Source organism: Cardiocondyla obscurior, linkage group LG28, assembly GCF_019399895.1.
Source record: "Cardiocondyla obscurior isolate alpha-2009 linkage group LG28, Cobs3.1, whole genome shotgun sequence".
In the NCBI taxonomy this organism is placed as follows: domain Eukaryota; kingdom Metazoa; phylum Arthropoda; class Insecta; order Hymenoptera; family Formicidae; genus Cardiocondyla; species Cardiocondyla obscurior.
Genome location: NC_091891.1, coordinates 718,551 through 740,476, shown reverse-complemented (window position 1 = coordinate 740,476; position 21,926 = coordinate 718,551). Strand labels below are relative to the sequence as shown.

Below are 21,926 nucleotides of genomic sequence, written 5' to 3'. Positions count from 1 at the left end.
TCTTGGCAGTCTCAGTGACCGGTGCTCTGCGACAAATTTACGTGCGTGCTTCGCGTGAGGTTCAACGCAGCCACGACCCAAGATCACGTACGCTGGCCGCCGTCGCAGCATCGCGGACTCCGTTTCTGAAGGTGAGTGCACGTATGTACGTACGGCCACACTTACATACGTCGGCGTATCGTGGCGATGCGATTCGAAACTGGTCGAACAAAATAAATGTTACGTGTTTTCACTCGACCGGATGAATTTGACGCGCGATGCTGTCCATTATTAAAACATAATACCCCTTTCATAACGAGTGGGCGTCAACCCGACAGTGACAGCTTCGTAAATGCAAAGGCGATATAATGCTCGACTCGCGGCGCGAAGCGAACCGATATTCATCCCATATTCAAAAGCAGTGAAAACCCGAGGCAGGCGAACAGGTCGACCCGTCAGTCGCTTTTCCAACTCCCCGTAAAATACGCATCGTATCCGATAATAACGGCGCTCGGCGGCATCCGAAAACTCGAAATAATCGGGGAAAGCGGCCGCCTGCAACCCCACCTCCCTCCCTCCTCTCGATTACAAATTATGTTTCCGGACTGGAACGAAGCGGCATTTAAACTTCTCCTACGAAAGCGTTTCGTTCTTAATCGAGAAAGTTTAATGTGATACATCTCATGTCACGTTCGCATACATATTTGTGTCATCGGCGTTGCTCGCGCGTTGTTAACGAACCATTGTATTTGTACCTTCCCTTGGAATCGCAAAGTTTTCTTGTTGAAACTTTCGCCGATAGTCTATACCCTACACGAGGTTTTTTTTTTCCCTCAGTTATATTATAATAAAATTTATTCTAAGAATTTTATTAATAAATTTAGATTAGGGTTTTTTTTTTTTAAGTATATATTTACTTAATATTCGTACCTCGCGCATTCTTTTCCCAAAAGTCACGTAAAATTTAAGAATGTAAAACCCGTCAGCTGCTTGTTTTTCTCCTTTTGCTGCCGTTATCGGCGGACAATGTGTAGAGAAAAAAGAAACGCGAATCAAAACGTTAACAATGCACGAGTTGACGGTTGACGCAAAGAAAAAAGGAAAAAAATAAATAAAAAAAAAAAAAAGACACGCTCTTTCGAATATGAAGTCAAGTGATGAAAAAGCAAACAGGCTCTTCGTCCATGCTTGACCCCCATCATTCTCCGTTCTCGCGCAAACGGACCCGTGAATTTTTTAGTAAAAAAATCGAGTACGCCACGCACCCCGAAATCCCGAGGATCCCGGGGTCATGATTGACATCGGGATGCTCCCGACATTGCTATCCCCAAACGGCGCCATCGAGCGTTTCTCGTTTGTGAATTCACTCGCGAACCCTCGCTTGCTGCGGATTTTTTTTTCTCTTTTAACTAGTCATTCCTCGATCCGTCTTCTCCGCGATTGACGTCTGATCGCCTGAGACGTTCGATTTGGACCGACGGTCTACGTCTCTTACGTGAATTGGGTCTTGTGGGTGGCTTGCCGAGAATCCGCGAACGATTATAGCGTTTTGTTTTTTTTTCTTTGGGCAAAAAAAAAAAATTTTAACAGCTTTAGATTAATTATTTTGAGAAATCGTTCTGTAATTAGCTTGATTTTTTTTTACAACTTTGTATGCAAATCAATCGTGTATCGATGACGTAACAGAGAAGTCGAAAGAACGTTTCACTAACGAGAAAACAGGTAAGACGATATTTTGCGGCGTGACTTCACTTGTGCCAATATTAATTAACTTCGTTTGTGTTCAATTCGAAATAAATAGAATATTTAAATATTCAGTACGCAATCGATTCCCGAAGATTTTTTTGCATTGTTGATTTTTATTAATATCTTCTTGCCAATTAACTTAAGTTATATATCATTTATTTTAATTGATTAACATCGAAGTTTAAAGGAGGTTTGCAAAGATAAGAGTGACGCTACGAACGAGTAACATACGCCTGCATTTCACGCGAGTAAAAAAACTTTGCTCCAGATTCAAATACTGTAATAAAAAAAAAAGTAACAAAAAATTATGATCTTTTTAGATTCCAGTAATTTCTAACTAGTTTACGTTTGTTAAAGCGCGATTATTTGCGGATAACTGCACGCAATAATCGAACACGCCGATGTTTTATATGTTAACAGCTGCATCACCCTGCTTGATTACGCGCCAGGTGGATAAGACTATCTCAATTATTTCAAGTCAAAAGATTGAAAATAACGTCAATAATACGATGCTGCGGGTAGCACTTGACTTTTTGAAATAATGATCGAAGCTTTCTTGCGTTGCACAAAAAAAAAAAGAAAACGATAAAGCCTTTAGATTTGAAAAATATGAAAGATAATAATTTTTTTTTAAGAAAACCCCTTATTTTATTATTATTATTATTTTTTTTTTTTCTAGATATTAACTTTTACGTTCGATCAAGATAACTCACTATAAATGTTGGTAAAAGTAACGCGCATCGCAATACAGAGCTTTATTTGAATGTCAAACGTGAGGCTCTCTATGTCGATAACATGTCACTACATCTCTCTCAATAACGTGTCAAATAAAATGGATGTTATTGAATTAGTGATATATTGCGTTACTCCAATTTCTCTGAAATACGCATTCATTGATTCATTCCAAGCCCAATTCTATTTTATTGCGTCTCCGATTGGAATCGGTTTTCACAAGTCTATGAATTAATAGACCATCATTAACAGACGGAATAAACATATTATAAAATTTAAAACATTCCGCATCATTACGGAAACGTAACATATAATAATAATATTCTCATACGATATTATATCAAAGAAAAAAGAAAAAAAACAGAAAAAAAAAAGAAAATGTTTCGAGTACACGTTTCGTAAGCGTTTTCACGTCCTCGAAATTCGTGAATTTAATACAAATTTAAGCGACCCGTCGCAGAAAGTTAAAGTTTGTCGTTGGAAAAATTGAGAGAAAACTTCTCTTTCTTTTTTTATTTCGCCAGAGCACGAGTGACGGAACCGGCGATGATGGATCGCGAATCGCCCTGCGACACGGCCTCCGTCCCTCGTCATCGTCGTCATCATCGCCAGCGTTCCTGGATGTCAACGGGAGGCACAGGGTCGACGAACCAGCCAATCGTGCGGGGGCTCGTGCATCTGAATTCTAATGAGGCTCACCTGGGTATATATGAGCTTAAGACCGTGGCTTCATCCGCGCTTTTTCCGAGATATCTCTCCGCCGCGCAGGTGAGTCCACCTCCTCTCTTTCTCTTCGCTCTCTTTCGCAAGAATATCTCGCGTTCTCCGTGGAATCGTCGTTTGCGAACTTGGACAGTATCCTCGGCCGTCGACGAGGAGCTCCACGAGCGCGCGTAAGGCCGTGATTTTTAATATAACAACGAAACGATCGTATTAAATTGACGCGCCGGTAACGAGCGATGGGTTCTTGAATCAGTGGATCTTATTTCCGACGTTATCGATAATTTGTTTTTGTCGCTCTCGTATTCTTCGCTTTATCTTTGGGTTGGACGCGTGTACGAGTGCTTATCAGTTTTAGGCAGTGATTTTAGGACGCTTTCGCTTTTGTTTTTCTGCACGAGTTCTCCGCGCTGCGTCGCATTGTTCTTTGGCTTAGTATTTCTAGATCGCTCAGAGAGTGAGCGTCGGTTTAAGAGCTTTTCGTTACGTACACGTGGCTAATCTAGTTCCAACATTAAAAACCGTGAAATATATTTAGTTGACGACCCGACGGGACATCACGATTGCAAGGATAAGTGGGATCGATAAGGACGATTTAATAAATCGGTGTCTGCGAGGTAGCCTCGATCGGGCTGCTGGTTTGCCTTCCCGAAGCAATCTAAATAGCGTGATGTCTACAATTAGTTTCTCACGTCTTCGTGACAGCCGATTATTCTACGATTACGCTCGTCTTCTTCGAAGGTAGACAGCAGCTCGGCCTCGCGCGAATACAGACGAAACCCGCGTAGATTTTAATTAATAAATAATCATGTGGAATGTCGCGTGTGCTTCGGCGAAGAACAAAGAACAGAGCTCTCGGTATAAATTCAGGGTGAGTCAAATATAAATTTTACGTATGCCTCTTTTGATATTTCCGTAAGGGAAGAAATTGCCAAAGAGTATTATCATAAAATAAAAAAAAAATAAAAAAAAATAAAGAAATCGCGACGATTCGGAAACGTTTCGCGCGAGAATGTATTTTTAATAATTTCCGGGAGAAGTTACCTTTTATCTCAATAATTTTTTTTTTTTTTCTCCCCATTTCCGTTTTAAGTAACGTACATTTTTTTTCAACGACTTTCACGCGACGTTTCTCCGCAATCTGACGTGCCGATCTTATATTTATGACAAATATTTTTCTCAATTTAGATACAGCAGAGATGTATATCTCTTTCCCCGGTATTTTTCTCGCTCTTTTACGCGATTATATTTTCGCGCAGACTTGTACGCGCCGGACATTAAGAAGCGATTTGCCCTCGCATTTGTCATTTGGAGGTTGGCTCTTTCCATTAAGTTTCGCGGATCCCGTTTCTGATAACGGGCTTCACGAGCGATATCGTAAAATCCGCCAACGGTGCCTAAGCGCGAGCCTTCGGTTTGCTCGCCGGGATCGTCGACACCCGGGATTGTTTATCGAGAGTCCACTTCTCCCGTTGTTTCGTTATTTCCTTTTACGTTTTCGCCTTTGTCGGGGACCGAAGGTCAACACCTATGTCGCACCTACGTGTCCGAAACAGCTTCGACCGGCTGACTCGCCAAAATTTTTGTCTCGCGCTTCCCTTTGTCGCTCGCGTTTCGTCTCATCGGTTCGCTCGTTCGCGGCACGCTCGTCGTCGACGATTATTTATCGGCTTCGACGTCGCGTCGTTGCCGCAAATTTTCCAACGATGGTCCCGATCGACGAGGAACAACGTCGTTACGATTTTATTCCCGTTTATCAATTTTCTTCTTTTTTTTTTCTCTTTCTCTTTCACATAGAAATTCTAGATATTTTAATCTCGGGCCTTTCGCACGGGCGGAATTTTATTAGGATTCTTTTTCGACAGCCGAAACGAAGGTCAGATCGGAGGTGTGTCCAGGTACTAGACACGTGAGACTCGGCGCGCGCGGTCTCGGGTATTACCATACCAAAACGAAAAGTCCGAAATTTCTCGTAAGAGAAACACCGTTACCGATCGGCGGGCGGACATCGGCGTGGATCGACGCCGAATAACAAAACGTTAATTAACATCGTCCAGCCCGGTTGAACCGTTACCTTCGACGCCGGTAAAGCGAGCAAAGCGATATCGCCTGGCACGCGAGGATACTTCTAACGACGCCTCTATGAGAGGTTGCCGCGAAGCGCCCGTATCCTTATCCCGCGAGCGCGTTATCGCTCGAATACAAATGCGCCGCCCGCGTCTTTGTTCTCCACTTCATTTTCGATCTTTTCACGCGTTCCGCGCGCGGGGTGAGTCGACGACGCAAGATACTCGAGAAATATCAATTGACTCGTCACGAACATTTGGTAATAATACGTAAAATTTATACGGGGATCACTGTACTCGCACATTTCGTTTTATGTTAATGTTATACACGCGCGTAAATATCTTATATTCTCAAAATAAATTGCGGGGTGAATAAAGTCAACGGCATTGGAAGATGTTAATAAATATGTCGAAATTAGTCAGCTTTGCAATTAGCTTTGCGGTTAAGCCGAAGATAAGTATTTTATCAGCGCGTTAAAAGAAACTCGTTTTTGCCGACTTCGTCTGGCGTTTGTATTCAAAGTGTAACGAGCGGAACAGGAGCCTCCGCGAGAGAATCAGCTCCGCATCGCGCATCTTAATTCCCAATCGAGGATCCTGGCGGTCGTCCCCGCGAATGTCGAAGGCTTCCCCGGCATATACGGTGCGCTTTCGTTCGTTTCATTTATTTTTAACCACCGCGGCGACATTACCTTCGGCTTCTTTATCACGACGCGCGGCGGGATCGTAGAATTCGAAGGACGGGTCTTTGATTTCTCCCAAGAGGCGCAGCTCCCCGTCGCCGAATTCGGATCGTTATTCGGCGCCGGTTCTGTCCCAAAGAAAAAAGGGGAGAGAGAGAAGAAAGGGGGGAGGGGGAGGGGGAGAGGGAGCTAGAAACGGAAAGCAGCTCGGAGGAATTTTATAACTTGAAAACACTTCGTTTTCCCCAACGTCGTTCCCGTCCGGCCGTGGATGTCTCGGTCGTTAATTCTACTTATCGCGTTTCGTGGCAGACCCGCAACACCGGTATTCGTGCCTCGTCCGTCGAACAAGGAGTCGCTAGCTTCGAAATAATATCGTACGCGGCTCGGTGCATTTTACATAATTATTTGGAAGCGAAGGCGGCTGCACCGAGTCCGCCCGATGAATACGCGCGAGCAGAACGGCCGCGCCGTCTCGCCCGGCTCCGCGGCTTCCGTCCTCGCTTTTTCTTACGGTGGGAACAGAAACCGCCGCGAAGCATTCGCTCCAATTTTACGCAGGGATAAACCTAGGGGTTTCCCCAGCGTACGTTTTATAATGCCGCAAAACTTTATTGTGCGCTCGTAATTCTGTTTTCCTCTATGTCGGATGAAGATCACGCCGGAAAATCCTTGGAAGCGATTTCCCGTTGTTCCTTTCATTCCTCCGTGATATATTGAATGCGTGATCGTGATTTCGCATGGATTTGCGATCTCGTTTATAATATCCTACTTTAGCGGAGTATTAAATACGATTTTATGAATATCGGAGCTCGTGATTTCCCGCTACAAAAGAGTCACTTAATTTTCTCAATTTTTTTTTTTTCCTTTTTTTTTTGTTACAAAGTTACCGAATTATACGGGACTTGCGCGTGACCGTTATTCGTGATTTTAATTCTATTCAAAGATAGATCAATGGATTCGTTTTGACTAGAATAGATGAATATATAATTAGTTTTTTAACAGTTAGATATATTAACATTTATCTTCGATATTATATTTTATAGCCGACATTTTCATAGATTATTATTATCACATTGCATATGCATTGTAATGAGATGCGCGATGATATATTTGCGAGAAGCAGTATGTGCCAGGACGATTTCATCGTTTAATAAAATTTAATCGCAGCCGTTTATAAAGCGTCGGAATATCAAGCTTATCCGAATACCATTTTAGATCGCAGATTAATCGATGAGCCGATATAATTTCTAGATAATTCGCACAAAGTACGTTCTTTAAATTTCAAGTCTTTATAATTGGCAAATACCACTGTAATAATTTTTTTTTAATTTTTTTTTTAAAGAAGTTTTCTTAATTTTATTAAAACCCTCGCAAAGACGTAACCTGTGAAAATGCCGCGTGGACGGTTTGGCGAACGCGAGACGACGATCCCGTTCGCGCCGGATGAAGATATAAATTTTTTTTTAGCTCCGCGTTTAATGCACGGACGGTCATTATCGCGATACACAAGTCGCGCGGATGCTTCGCGACGCCGGTGTCAACGTTCATCGGAGAACCGGTCGTTCATAGATCATTCCCCTCGCTTACTCTGAAAAATAAATCGATCACTTTACGCTCCAAGAAGTATCCGCGAAGGCCGGACGAATCCGCTCCGCCGGCCGCGAAGCAGAAACTTGTCGAGTGTCCAGTAAATCGCACGCGAGCTCCGGAGCTTCGCAGTTGTTCTTAGAATTAAACTGCTAAATTTTTTTTTTTTCGTTTGATTTTAATTGCAGATTCCAAGATGAAGTCTTCGATGGGAAAGCTGTCGTTTTCCCTGCCCTTGTTCTTAGCGCTTCTGGCGTACGGAGCGGCTGGTACGTTTGCCTTCGACGACGAGATAAAATTAACGCGCGTTTGTCGGCTCGCGATATTAAAGCTGCATTATTTCAGAGGCACCCAGGCTGGTCTGTTACTTCAGCAACTGGGCTATCTACCGTCCGGACGTAGGCAGTTACGGCATCGACGACATCCCCGCTGATATGTGCACGCACGTCATTTACTCCTTCATCGGCGTGAGCAACGTCACCTGGGGGGTGCTCGTCCTCGACGAGGAGCTCGACGTCCAGAAAGGCGGCTTCAGCCAGTTTGTCGCTTTGAAAGAGAAGCATCCGCATTTAAAGACCCAAATCGCAATCGGTGGCTGGGGTGAGGGTGGTAGAAAGTACAGCGCGATGGTTGGCGTGAAAGCTAGACGGGACTCGTTGATCAGCAGCATTGTCGGTGAGCATAATTCGAGCATGACGCTTCACTCGTAAAATTATCGGAAAAAGAGAGTTGCTTCTTATCGTTGCATTTAAAAATCTCGCGTAGACATTGAGATAAATGCAGCGACGTGAAAAGATTTTTCCGTTACTTAATATACATTTTTTTTTATATGTGTTACTTAATATACATTTTTTTTTTTTTTTTTTTTTTAATATGTATGTTACTTAATGTACAGATTACAAAATTATATATTTAAAGGTAAAATAAACAAGTTGAATAATATCTTGGATTTTTCGTCGTTTCGCAGATTTCATGAACAAGTATAAATTCGACGGCTTTGATCTTGATTGGGAATATCCGGCTGCTACCGACAGAGGTGGTACCTTCAGCGACAAGAACAATTTCTTCTACTTCGTCGAAGAGCTGAGGACTGCGTTCGATAAAGCTGGCAAAGGCTGGGAGATCACGATGGCGGTGCCGATGGCTACATTCCGTCTCAACGAAGGATACCACGTGCCAGAATTATGCGAGTAAGCTGTTAATTATTAAAACAAATTTAATTAAAAGAAAATATATTAAAACAAATCTAAATAACGTTAATATTCGTGCGTGACAAAAATGTGAAATGCAACATATGACATATGACAGACTCCTCGATGCTATTCACGTCATGTCTTATGATCTTCGTGGCAATTGGGGCGGATTCGCTGACGTCCACAGCCCACTCTACAGGAGGCCTCACGATCAGTATGCTTATGAGAAACTGAACGTCGTAAGTTTTTTTTTTAGACATTAAAAAAAAAAAGTATACAATTACAAAAATTAATCTGCGATAAAATATCATGTATGATTATTACGTTGACTGAAAATAAAACTGATGCGACGGTTATCTTAAAACTGTCTAATTGTATACGAGGATCGTCTCGTCGATGTATATTAAATATAATTGTTGAAATTTTCAGCACGATGGTCTCCAACTTTGGGAAGACAAGGGATGCCCCGCGCACAAGCTCGTCGTAGGAATTCCGTTGTATGGACGTACTTTTACTCTTAGCCAAGGCAATAACAACTTCAAGCCTGGTACTTACATTAACAAGGAAGCGGGTGGCGGCGAAGCCGGTAAATACACCGGAGCTAAAGGATTTTTATCTTACTACGAAGTGAGTGATCTATTCGGAGACGGATGAAACGAGCGGAAGCCGAGCAACGTCGGCAAATACATTTGTTGAAATTTTTATTATTATTTTATTTTATTTTATTTTTTTTTTTAGATCTGTATGGAACTTAAAAAACCAGATCAAAACGGATGGACGAAGGATTACGATGATGTAGGCAAAGTACCTTACATGTACAAGGGTAAGTTTAATTAACTTTGTGCCGCTTAGTACGTCAGATTAATTAATCTTTAATCCACAAAGGATTAATTTGCAACAATCGAATTACTAGCGAGTTCTATGGTTTGCAGGAGGGAAAAGTCCTCAGTGGGTTGGATACGAGGACGCTGACAGTATCGTTCACAAGATGAACTTTCTCAAGGAGAAGAAATATCTCGGTGCTATGGTCTGGGCCGTCGACATGGATGACTTTAGAGGACTCTGCGGTCCTGTGAATCCTCTCATGACCGCAATCTACAACGGTCTGAAGGGTTATACGGTAACGTCTAAGGATTACAAAACAACTCCAAGGGTGAGTCAGAGATACTTCGATCAATTCAATCGGCGATTAGTTTAAGTAAAAAAATAGTTTACAGCCCGAAGTTTGATTGTACAATTATCTATTAAATTAAATTTAACTGTCTATTAAATTATCTATTAAATTAAATTAAATTGTCTATTAAATTATTTATTGAATTAAAATTAATTATCTATTAAATTATCTATTGAATTAAATTTTTTTTTTGTCCGCTTGTTATAATATGTATTTAAATGACGAAGAAACGTTTCGCTATTACCGAAGTGAGTCAGTAAACGAAATAATCAAGATTTACTTTTAGCCCGAGTGGGACAGACCACCCAGCACTACGCCTTCGACGGGTGAAAAACCGAAACCCAAGCCTACATCAAATCCCGAGATAACTACCGAAGTACCTCGTCCTACGCAGTCTACGTCGAAGCCAGTCGATGAAAACGAAGTCGACTGCAACGGCCAGAATATCATTCCCAGCAAAGATTGTTCAACGGTATAGTCTCGAAGATTTTTGGAAAATTACTTTAATTGCTTCCTTAATTAAATTTATTAATGTAATTTTTATAAAACGTATTCTTTTGCAGTATTTTATCTGCAACCATGGGAAACCAATCAAGACAAAGTGCGCACCCGGCTTGGTCTTCCAAGTCACCAAACTCATTTGCGACTGGCCGGCTAATGCTGATCGGGAAGAGTGTAGAAATATTTAATTTGCCGACGATTATGAATCCAATCGTTTAGCGTTTTCATTACATCTATTAGATATGCGAGGCAATTTATCGAGATAACTTCATATAACAGAACATTCGTTACATGTTATTACTTGTGTACGAGAAGCATATGTTATGCGAATATCGCTGCGAGCCACAAATAAATCATCCGCAGTTTATTGAAGGTCTAACAATTTTTTTAATGCGTTTTCCTTTAGGTTGATGTAGCGAATTTATTTTTCTATACAAAAAATAGTGGCGTTATGTGTGAATTGCTGTTAAAATGACAATGCATTTTTAAACATATATTTTTTTTGCATAATTTCTGTGAAAAAACTTGAGGTAAGAATTTACGCGAGATAACGAATATTTAAAGGTATAAGTAAATTCTTTTTCGGAGACCGTAACGCTCCGCGCAGTCCGTGCCGGGCCGGCCGGGCCGGCCGTACCAGCTCGCGACGGTTCGTGCCAGTCCGTAACAGTTCGTGTCTATCTGTACCGGTCCGTACCAGGCCGTACCAGGCCGTACCAGGCAGACAGCCAGGCACCTGTCCGCGGCGCGTGCGCAGTAATTTTCTCGAGAGTAAAATGTATCTGCTACTGTGCCATTTCCGGGATGAGCCACGTGGCAAGCCTTTCGGTCGATCACTAGGTGTCGCGGATGCGCAGGATTTTCTCGCGAGTCAAGTGCAATTCGGATATAATATAAGAGACATCGTACGTACCGTGTACACTCTGCTGCCCGCTATGTGACCTCGTTCGTTCCGGAGCTGCTCTCTTAAAAACACGGAGCGTTCGACGTATATTGCTCCGCGTTGGACATTTTCGACCGGCTTCCATCACGATCTTCTTCGGGAAATTCTGGCAGCCACCACCAGAGTGCCAGGAGGTGATCCGCGCCTCGCCCGTCTTCTTCGTCGTGGCCGAGAATTTCATCCCGTTTCGAGCCAGGGATTTTTAAGGGACTCAAGGACGACAAAGTGCGCGGAGGACATTTTGTGTCGCGGCTCGTCTCGTTCGTTACCGGATTTCTTGTGCCGGGATCGTGGACGACTGGAGTGAAAGACCCGGTGGAAGCAAACAACGCCACGAACATTTAGAGGGCACATTAATACAACGAGTGATCGTCCGTCGCGCTTCCGAATTTATAACCTAAAAAAATCGTCGCGGTAATCCACCGTCATTATTTCGGTCGTTCGTCTCGCGAGTGATGGTGTTAATGACTGTAAAGAAAGACAAGGACAGTGTAATATAGTGTTAATAATGACTATAAAGAAAGACAAAGACAGGGTAATATAGTGTTAATGACTCTAAAGACAAGGACAGTGTAATATAGTGTCGAGTGCTACAACACGTCGGGACGATCCAGAAACCGCCACAGAAGGAAGGAAGGAAGGAAGGAAGGAAGGACGGAAGGACGGAAGGACGGACGGAAAATAACAATCGAAACTTACAATCCTGCCTAAAATGTGAGTAAAATAAATGTTACATATTTTATCGTCTCATTTATGATATATATATTGTCAAAAGAATCGGGTGGGATACAGTACCACGGTAGCACTGTGGATGATGTATATTTCGATATTGTAATTTCGTGATCCCTGAGTAAACGCATTATCATTCCGATTACAACGCGGCTAGAGAGGAATATAAATTTTAAAATTATTTATCAAAGCGGTCGAGGGCACAAGCGCTATGTAGAAATTAAAATCCCCGATTTTAAAAAGAAATGCAATTAATAACGTCCAGCCTCTTTTTGGTATCGCGTGCATATACTTAATTAAATATTTCTTTATATTTAATTTAAAATAAAAAAAAAAGGAAGGATGGGGAATAATTAATCTAACTTTATCGAAAAATACAAATGTAAGTGAACTGGCAGCGCGCCGTCAGCCGTAGATTACTTAATTATAATTACCCCCAAGAAATTAATATAATTAATTAATGTTTGAATTTAATGACGCGCGCGCCCTGTAATCTCTAGTTATTTAAATATATGAGACAGAAAAAAAATTAAATATTTTTAAATAATATAAATTAATTAAAGAACAGATCGCTAGCTTGCACAAACGATACACGTACAGAAAAAATTTACGAAACAATATAAATGTGTTAGAAATATCTAAAAAAAAAAAAAAAAGCAGAGGTTTGGTGTCAAAATCTCTTTTTATCCCTCTTATTCAAGAAAAGAATAAATCGATAAATAATTCAAAAATATATGGGGCTAAAAGATATCTTTTTAAAATTCAATTCTGTAAGTTAGAGAATTGCTCCTTATACGTGAATAACTTATACATGTATACACACGTGATATATATTATTACCGATCGGAATGTAATATTTTTTTATATATCAAGAATAGCTCATAAAATTCGAGCAAAAAATAACTTGGAAAAAAAAAAAATCTTTTAACGCCGTCAAGTCGTGAATATAATCGCAGGTTCGTACGTTCTCGTTTGAAATCGTTTGTGTCGCGACGTTTTCCTGTATCGTGGCATAAGCGATAGTTTCCTTCTTGCCGCCGTTATTGGTAGCGAAGCGAGTACGGTAAAAAGAAAATAGAAATAAAAAAAAAAACGCGATTTGATGTTAACAATGCGTGACGGTTGGCGCAAAAAATATGCTCTCGAATATGAAGTCAAGAGTATTGAAAAAGCAAACAGAAACTCTCTTTCCGCTTTTCTAATCTGCCCTACCAAAACGCTCTCCATTCGCGCGAGCGGTCTTCGCGTTGAATGAATACGTAAATTTTTAGCGGAAAAATCATATGGTGCGCACGACACCCCAGAGTCCAAAGATCTGAGCTTTGATTGACACCTGAATGTTCTCGTATGCATATAGGCCACCCTCTGCTGCGCCGGTTTTTTCTCTCTCTCTCTCTCTCTCTCTCTCTCTCTCTCTCTCTCTTTTCTCTTTCTCTTTCCCATTGCCCAAACCTCGCATTTCTTCCACATTCTGTTACATCGCTTTTACCCGGAAGCGGAACTTGATGGCTGTTATAATTTAACGAGCACGTTTCTTTCTCCAGTTACCGCGGCATTTGCAAGAATGAACACCGGCAAAGCCCGTGTTCCTTTTTTCTTCTTCTCTTACGCCGCGTAAGGCGGTTCTTTCTCATTCCCCGACAATCATCGCACTTTTTTTTTCTTTTTTTTTTTTTTTTTTATTTTCTCAATCGAATAATGCCGCGAAAACGGAAAAAAAAAGAAAAAAAAAATATTGAAGTGAGAAAGTCGAACGCGCAAATGAAGTCGCTGACGCGTTTCATATGTCGGAGGGTGAACGGTGCAACGGTTTCCAAAAATTAGAATAGCACCCTGTAAAATGTAATTTTAACGACAGTCGCTCGTTCGATCTATTTCACTCGCACGCAATTATTTCCACGACCGTTTCCCAGCCAACGGTCTCGTTTCTGTCGCACTTTTACGTAGCATTCATGAAGTATCCACGGGATACAAGGTTGACGATAATCCTACTTCAGTTTGCGCATATGTATTAATGAAATGTAGAAAAAATACGGAATATAGCATTAATTAAATTATTAATGAGAAGCGCGCGTGCCGACGCAGTGGCATCCGAATAACGTATAAATAAATCCATTGTTGTTCGCGTTTCGGGGCTGACAACCCTACGTCTAATTCTTTTTTTTTTTTTTTTTTTTTTGTAGTCTGTAGGTCACACGAGGGGACACGGGGAAGAGGTGTCAATAGATCGCGGAACCCACTTTTATAACTCCATCGGCAATTTTTCGGTTACCCTTTTCGCTATTTTCGATCAACTCCACACGTACATTCGGTCGCACATTCGTATCCTCCCATATGATTTATCTTCCACCACGCAAAGGAGACTCTCGATATTGTCTCAGTAAATAATTTCGGCTGTCGGAACATGTGTCAATCAATAAATCTATCGGTTATCGATAAATAACTTAACAATTATCTACAAATTTGTGGAGTAATTCGTAATTATTATAAAAAAAATGTCTCAATTAAAAAAAAAAAAAAAAAAAAAAAGATATTTAAGCAAACGGAAAAATTGCTTTCTTGCAAGCAGAAAATCGTAAGAGTATCTTTGTTTATTCATATAAATAGTTGCGTGTTGTAATCTGCTGTTGTTCCGAAAGTAATGTTCCGCGGTAACAAGCAATTGCCTCGCAATGAAAGCAAACGATTATTCGCGCAAACAGACGTGAGATTACGCTTTCGCTTAATGCTCTCGCTGCAAAACAAATGCCCCGCGCCTCTCACCGTCGACTATGAAAGGGTTCGTCTCATTTTTATTCGCGTGGCTCATTGTGCAAGAGCCTACTCAGTCGGCCGCGTACATGTAATTTCAAACGAGCAAAAACGCCTATCGTTTCGCCTCCGGCCAGGCCAGCCAGCCCAGCTCGGGCATGATCCGATTCCGCCCCGCGTTCGCGTGCGTAATCGCGGGCCCTTTTATGCTAATCGACAACCCTTCCGCGTTTAACCAGCTGCGCCGCAGTCATTGTTTCGACGCTCGGCAAAAACTTTTTCTCGCCGCTTCCACGAGCTTGTTTCGCTACGTCTCGTCGTGGCACGCGGAAAGCACACGCGACCGTCCCCATGCTTCGCCACCCGGATCGTTTTTTTTTTTTTTTCATTACGGTCGGAGAGAGAAAAAAAAAGAGAGAAAAAAAAGGGTTGCGCCCCGAGGGGTGCATACGGGTGGGACATAACGCGTCGCGCGGGGTGAAGGGGGATTTAATGAGAGATGCGTGGATTCGACGCGGTCAAAGATCCGCTGATATTCTTGATCTCGGCGTGTTCGTGGGATTTATACGGGAAATGGACGGTACGCGTCTCCGAGCTACGAAGACCTACCCTCCCTCGCGTAAAAGAGGGGAAGCCTTTTAACCCTTTCACCCTCGAGGACATGCGCGTTGCGTCGCAATGCAACCACGGTAATTGCTGCACCAAAGACAAAATGGCAGGCAACGTCGGTCGCGATGGCGCGTTTTATTCGCGAATTATTTTGCAATCTTTCCTTCCCGAAAACGTTAGCTCTATCCGTCTATTTTTTTTTACTTGGGACAGAATAGGAAATTGATTCTTTTAGAAAAGAACGTTCTAAGAACGCGTTAGCGTTGCGTGGTAGATGACGACGGATTTAAACGTCAAGTTAGCGATTCTCCGGCACTTGGCAATGATCGAGCAACTAATCGACTTTCGGCTCGCGAGTCCAGCTTACTTTAAACGATGGAGGTTCGAAGAGACTTCACGTTAGAATCGTAGTAGCACCCGCCGATAGTTCTTATCGAGGGAGCAAATCTCTGATTAACGATTTACCCGTTCAGTGATGACCAGTCATTCCGCCGTGCGACTGGTCCAAGAGAGCGTGAATCGGCGAAGGAGCGAGAAGCAATTACCGCGGAGGAGGATTTGAGGGAAAGCGAAAGAGGAGTATCGCGCGCGGAGGGCCTCCGTCTCGGCGTTTTCCTCGAGGTCGATGGCGGGACTCGTTCCGTAGTTAGCGGGGCGTGTCTTCGGTTTCGTTGAATTAAACATCGTGCCTGCTTCAATCAGCCCGTTTCTCCTCGGTCCCTTTTTCTTCTTCCTCCCGATTCCGGAAAAAAAAGCTGCGCGCTCTTCCTCCTCCTTTTCACCATCTTTCTCTCCTCGCACATCCATCCGGTTTCCGCCGGATGTTCCTCGATGCCGCGAACAAACTGCGAGACGAGAGAGGCGTAAATGAGTGCAAGGATTTTTCGTTTTGTTTCGGGATCTATTTCTCTGTAAACCTTCGCAATCAGTCTTTCGCTCTCGTTCGCGCGATCGCCCGAAGCTTTCGTCTTAGAAAAGCAGGCTAGAGAGAAAAAAAAAAAAAAAAAAGAAAAACAGATTTACAGCGAGAAAGTCGAGAGTCCAATCGCAGTCGACAAAGGCTAAAAGACGCGGTCGTTAGAAATGAATAAACCTTCGTGACATCGATTTACCAAGCGACGCCGAGCTTTACGCAAATGCCCGAGGCGTAATAAATAACAGGAATACCAAGCTGCTCGCGTAATATTAAACGGAAAATGCGAGTGCGTACGTAAATCCAGCGTTAAAACTACTGACTTCGCCTTCGCCTCTTTCTTTCCCTCCCGGACAGGCGCATAAGTCCTGGCCTCAGGTGTTGCACGCTCGACGGGGTGTTTATGCCGGGAGCCAGGGTAGCACTTTGCTTTTACCGAAAATTTATTTTCTTTTGTTATATGGCGCGTCCTATTCGTGCGACGCTCACCGCGGTGGGAGATAAAGAGGAGGGCAGGTGACGCATAAAGCGTAATGAACTTACAACGATGCCGGTGGACGCGCATCGAGATAATTTCCGTCGAGGAGAAACGACAAGGAAAGGAAGCGGGCTCGTCGGTATCCCATTAGACGCGGGGCGCGTATGTTATACTTATGGCAAACTCACGGGATTAATATCACCGACACGCGTCGCGGGATAATACGTCACTGGGAATGATTTTCAAGTGGCTTTCGAGGAGGCGTAGGGGGGTCTCGCGGCGTATCGGGCTTTTTGTGTCAAATCGATCTGCACTCGATTGAGAGAGGGTGTCACGGGATTGCACAGCCACGTAACACTCGGGGCGTCGTAAAAAACGATGTTAAAGGGTATCCACGCCCACTCACGAATTCTATATCAAGATATTTCCTATAATATCATTCGCCTGATCACGATACACGTGCCTCTCCACCCTTATTCGCTATTGATAATCATGATCGCGGCCTTTGAAATCCTCACGAAGAATTTACGCCCGCATAGTATTTTATTTTATTAATTATTAATATTTCTAATACGATTAATGGTGTAATTAAATTTCTTATTCGTTCAGTTGCGATTAACGTATAACGATATTTTATACGGACATTAATTATTGAGTCTATATTTTTGAGAGAGAAAAAGAAAATTAATTAATAGTTGCTAATCGGATTTCAATTGCGGTTAATTTATATTTGAGCTTTCTCAGACACGTGGCGGTCTGTCAGGATAGACATATTGAGTACCGCTAAAGTCGATTATTTTATATTTGCCAAGTTTAGTATGTTTGTGAATAAATTATACTGCATTTCTCTAAATGCGTAGAACAAAATATTTGATCGTCGGAAATTTAAGGCGGAGTAATGACGGTCATTTGAAATTGAAGAATTCGTTGACCTTGCTTTTTCTGGTTTTTTTTTTCTTTTTTTTTTTTATTTCTCCCTTTTCCTCGACTATCAATCTATACTCTCCGACTCTGGCTCGGTCGTCTCCACCCCCTTATTCCTTTATCCTTTCAACTTCCTTACAGTACGGAAAAGACGTGGCTCGATACGGCCCACGGCCGAGTTGCTCCGCTCCGCTCGAGAAGTCCACCCCGAAGATTTGATCAGGACAGAGAGAGAAAGCGAGACTAGAAAAGAGAGGGGAAAAAAAAAAAGGAGAGATCCACGCCGGTAAAGTGAAGCGAGGGGCCGAGGGTGGGACCCCAAGCGAGCAGGCAATCTTGCTCCACACCGTAGGGCACCCTCGCGCAATGCGCCGCCACCCCGGTCCGCGCGCCTGGATCGTGAAAAAAAAACTCGGCTACCCCTAACGATTTTTTTCCCTCAACCCCATCTCGACGCACACTAATTACGTTTTTAAGCGAAATTACTTCGCGAGGCAAACGTGCGCGCGGGGCTTCGCCGACGGTAACGGCCCTAGGCCGAGCGAATGAGAAATACCAAGGTGGAAGGGCGCGCTTTTTTCTTTCTTTCTTTTTTTCTTTTTCTTTTTTTTCTTTTTTTTTTCTTTTTTTTCTTTTTTTTTTTTTATAAACGAAGTGTCCCGAGAAAAGAAGTACGGCCCCGTTCTTCTGCTTCTCCCTTCGTACCTCGACCGACGACGTGCGCTCTGATTACGAAATGTTAAACGGCATCGCCGCCCCGCCGACGGCTCGTTACTCATCCAAATTTTATTTCTTCTGGCAATTGGCCCGGCGAGAAAGAGTCGCGCCGCCGCTACCTCTCGTAGAAAAGAATAGCTTCGGCGACTGCTGGGTCAGCTCCAGCGCCTGCAGCCAGGCCTTACCGAGGCTTTCCTTTTGATCCTCTTTATATTCGACCCTCTTCGCGATTACCGGCGGGATTCTCGTTTTGATAATTTTGCCGGCGGCGGCTCTTACCGCGAAAAGTACCTTTAATGACCAGCGCTTCCGGTGGGATAATTTTCTCTCCTCGCGTTTACCTTAAACCCACCTTAATTTTCGGTCGCGCTCTTAAAATTAGCCGCGACGTATTCGCGTTCAATTTGTGCGAGCACGTTTGGCACGTTCTCACGGGTAAGAAATGTCGAGCTGGTGGTAGACTTTTCTTTTTAATTTTTATTGTATCAATTTTATCGTCCGTTCTTTTAACACGTCAGTAGTAAAGGCAGAACTACCTCGCGTCTACAATTCCATCGAGCGCCGACAGAATTAAAATGAAATTAATTATCGTGAGAAATAAACAACTGAGCAATTTCAGATCAGTAAACCTGTACTTGACCTGTCGGTGGTACACGAGGATGCTCGATTCTTCTCGGAGCAAATTTTGCGATCGGCCACCCTTTTCTAATTCATCGAACCGATCTTGCATATGTAAGTGCGGTACAAAAGTTGCTCGCATATCATGAATAATTTTCGTCATTTTCTCTCTGTCTCTCTCTCTCTCTCTTTCTTTCTGGGTCGATCTTCACATTGCTGGCTAGGGTTAGACGAGGGTGCAACCGGACCTAGGCTCTCGCTCTGCAAATCCCTGTAGATAAAAAGTCTGCACCCACCCCAGGCGCTATCACCCCAACCGATAGTAGTGACTCACCCACCATCACCCAACCCATTTTTTTCAACCCCTCCGTGGCACAGATCCGTGGGTCCGTGGATGGAAGGGATGAATCCTTTCGCCTCGTGTCGTTCCTTGTACGTCGGCCTCCGCTATAGGAAAGAGTTCGACGACCGCGTTTTCAGACGATCCCCAAAATGCCACGACGATAGATATACACGTTTCACTTTTAACAGCATCAGAAATTGCGTTTCAGAAAATTTATGCGTACAGAGATAAAAATATTTTGTTTAAATTATTTTTTTTAATCAACTTTTTATTTATTCTCTTTTTGGTTGAGAGAAAAATTTTTCAGCTCTTCGCAAAGGAGATGAAAACTAATTATATTAATATAATATTTTGATCCTGCGCCTTGCGGAATATCAAGTGCTACGCGTCTCGTTCTCGGACACTTTCCCTGTACCTTTCGCGGGGTATGTTAATGGCCTTTCATTTGACCTCGCTCTTCCTTACATCAGTTTCTCGGATAACCGAATATCTTCGGCACTCGGTTCTTCGGCACCGCTCTCGCTTTCTTTTTTCTTCTCTATTATTCATTCCCCCGTACTTAAACCGTGAACCTCCTCGCTGGCGAACGAGCGCGTCGCTCGCGCACCCTTTTTCCAGCCCAAAAGCGGGTGTAGTCTTTTTACGCGCGCATTATTTTTTACGCTTTACGTCGTGCGAGAGAAACAGAGAGCACGCTCCGCGCGTTCCCGCAGTCGGGATCCTTTTCTCTCATATTCTTCACCGCCTGCCTCCTCCCGTTGTCGTATTCTTCCCGCTCGCGAGAGAACACGGGAGACATTGTCGGTGGGAAATTGCGACATTAATTTTTAATTTTTTTTTTTTTTATCTTTTTTTTTCACCACTGGCCTTTTCGCGTTCACGAGGTCGATGGGTGAGCGCGAGTTCACGCGGTGGGGTACCGCGGGATGATCTAAATAGTTGATGGGCTATGGATATTTCTTTTCAGTGGGCGGTTGATTAATGCGAGGTCATATGCGCAAGCATCGGCAACCCGCGGGGGTCGTAAGCACCCCGCGAGGTCGTAGACGCATGTGCATATATTATGCTGGGGGTACAGCCGGAGCCCAGGGTGGCACCAGGTTACGCGCTGCTGCAGCGGGACGCGGTGATTAAAGGGTTGATTAATCACGTACGCTGTGACGACACGTACGAACAAAAAATAGCGTCGCCGGCGAAAGTAGGGTATCGAACCGTGACCCTTTTTTTTTCTTTTATTTTTTTTTTTTTAACGATTTCTTATCGTCAGAACGGTTTTGAATCTATACAATTGTTTGTGCTAAAAAAAAAATTACAAGCCACCGTCTTTTTATCTTTGTCGGATACTCGATGTAACGCTGGAGTAATTTTATCATCACGTATTTATTTGCGTATTAATGAGTGATATTACTTATAAATTAAAGTAGATTTTATTAATATATTTGTAGTATATTTTACCTTTTTTCTTTTTTTTTTATCGTGAAAGAACTTGATTTACAAAAAGCAAATTTTATTTAGCATCGTTATTTCGTTTCCATCTTTCGATTAGATCTCGTCGATCTTTTACTGTATCCCCGGGACGGCCGCGTCTTACTTTGTCCGTCGCGGAAAGGATAGGAAAAAGGAAGGAGTCAGAAATGAAAAACTCGCGAGGGGAGGAAAATACCCTTTTGACCTCGCTACCCTCTTTCTTCAGCGTATCTTCGGCGAGGAGAGCGAAAGATAAGTGAGAGTGCGCGGTTTCTTTCTCCTTTCTTTTCTCTCTTTCTCTCTGTCTGTCTCTCTCTCTCTCTCTTGCTCTCTTCTTCTTTCTCAAAAAGAAAAGTATCTTGCGTAATTAAGCAACGCGGCTGTAATGTATCCGGTGTGCAAGGACGGCCATATTGCCTCCACCGCGAGGCGGCGGGGGACGACAGAGTAACGGAGGGTAGCTACCCCGCGCGAATCGAAGCGCGGAGGGTTGCTACCGGAGAAGATGGAAGGGTGAAGAGACTGAGACAAGAGGAGGAGGAGGACGAGACGGGCGGCAGGAGCAGGAGGACGCGGTGAGTGGCATGGAGAACGATGGGTGGACTTGAGACACGAAGGGTGAGGGGGTAATGATATGCCGGGTTAGCCGGCACGCGGTGCGACGACTACAACCACCCTTTCTTGTCGTCGGGGACGCGGTGGGGAAGCGGGGAGGGAAAAAATCCAGAAGAGTCTGATTTGCAGGACGGTCTCGACCGGTTTTCCTCCTCTCGGTCGTTCTCTTTCTTCGCGCATTTTTCATCTCCCTTTTGTCCTCACCTCCCACCCTGTCTCCGCTTGTTTTCTATTTAATTCGGCGGTAGCAATTACAGTCGCGAGACACTTTGGCACTCGAGCCTTTTCTCGCGTTTTTTTTTTTTTCCTTCAGCTTGTTCTTCTTCTTCGCGCGGCAATGAGGTCATCGTGACGGAGCGAACAATTGAAACCAACGGGCGCGGAAATTTGTTTGCTAATGAAATTTTTGCGTGCTATTTATTTTCGTGGATTTCA

General features: G+C 43.3%; 2 protein-coding genes across 2 annotated transcripts in view; both read left to right on the top strand.

Annotated features, from left to right (window-relative positions):
• Positions 1-3,128: 3,128 nt before the first annotated feature.
• Positions 3,129-10,756, top strand: LOC139112404 (endochitinase). The gene is made up of 10 exons (XM_070673395.1): positions 3,129-3,225; positions 7,705-7,785; positions 7,862-8,191; positions 8,484-8,706; positions 8,825-8,948; positions 9,139-9,336; positions 9,448-9,532; positions 9,642-9,862; positions 10,170-10,355; positions 10,447-10,756. Exons 2-10 carry the CDS (start codon positions 7,713-7,715, stop codon positions 10,570-10,572), a joined length of 1,566 nt encoding a protein of 521 aa, XP_070529496.1. The 5' UTR covers positions 3,129-3,225; positions 7,705-7,712; the 3' UTR covers positions 10,573-10,756.
• Positions 10,757-11,362: 606 nt separating this feature from the next.
• Trsn (translin) overlaps positions 11,363-21,926 on the top strand; it is a 112,881-nt gene continuing 102,317 nt past the window's right edge. Inside the window, exon 1 of the mRNA XM_070673463.1 lies at positions 11,363-12,041. The gene's annotated coding sequence lies outside the window, so the exon portion shown is untranslated. The remainder of the gene's footprint in view (positions 12,042-21,926) is intronic.

Excerpts from the sequence above, each read along its gene's own strand:
- LOC139112404 (XM_070673395.1), top strand. The coding sequence starts at position 7,713 with ATGAAGTCTTCGATGGGAAAGCTGTCGTTTTCCCTGCCCTTGTTCTTA. Across the intron at positions 9,863-10,169 it reads ATTACAAAACAACTCCAAGG|CCCGAGTGGGACAGACCACC; the intron begins GTGAGTCAGAGA and ends ATTTACTTTTAG. Across the intron at positions 10,356-10,446 it reads CCAGCAAAGATTGTTCAACG|TATTTTATCTGCAACCATGG; the intron begins GTATAGTCTCGA and ends ATTCTTTTGCAG.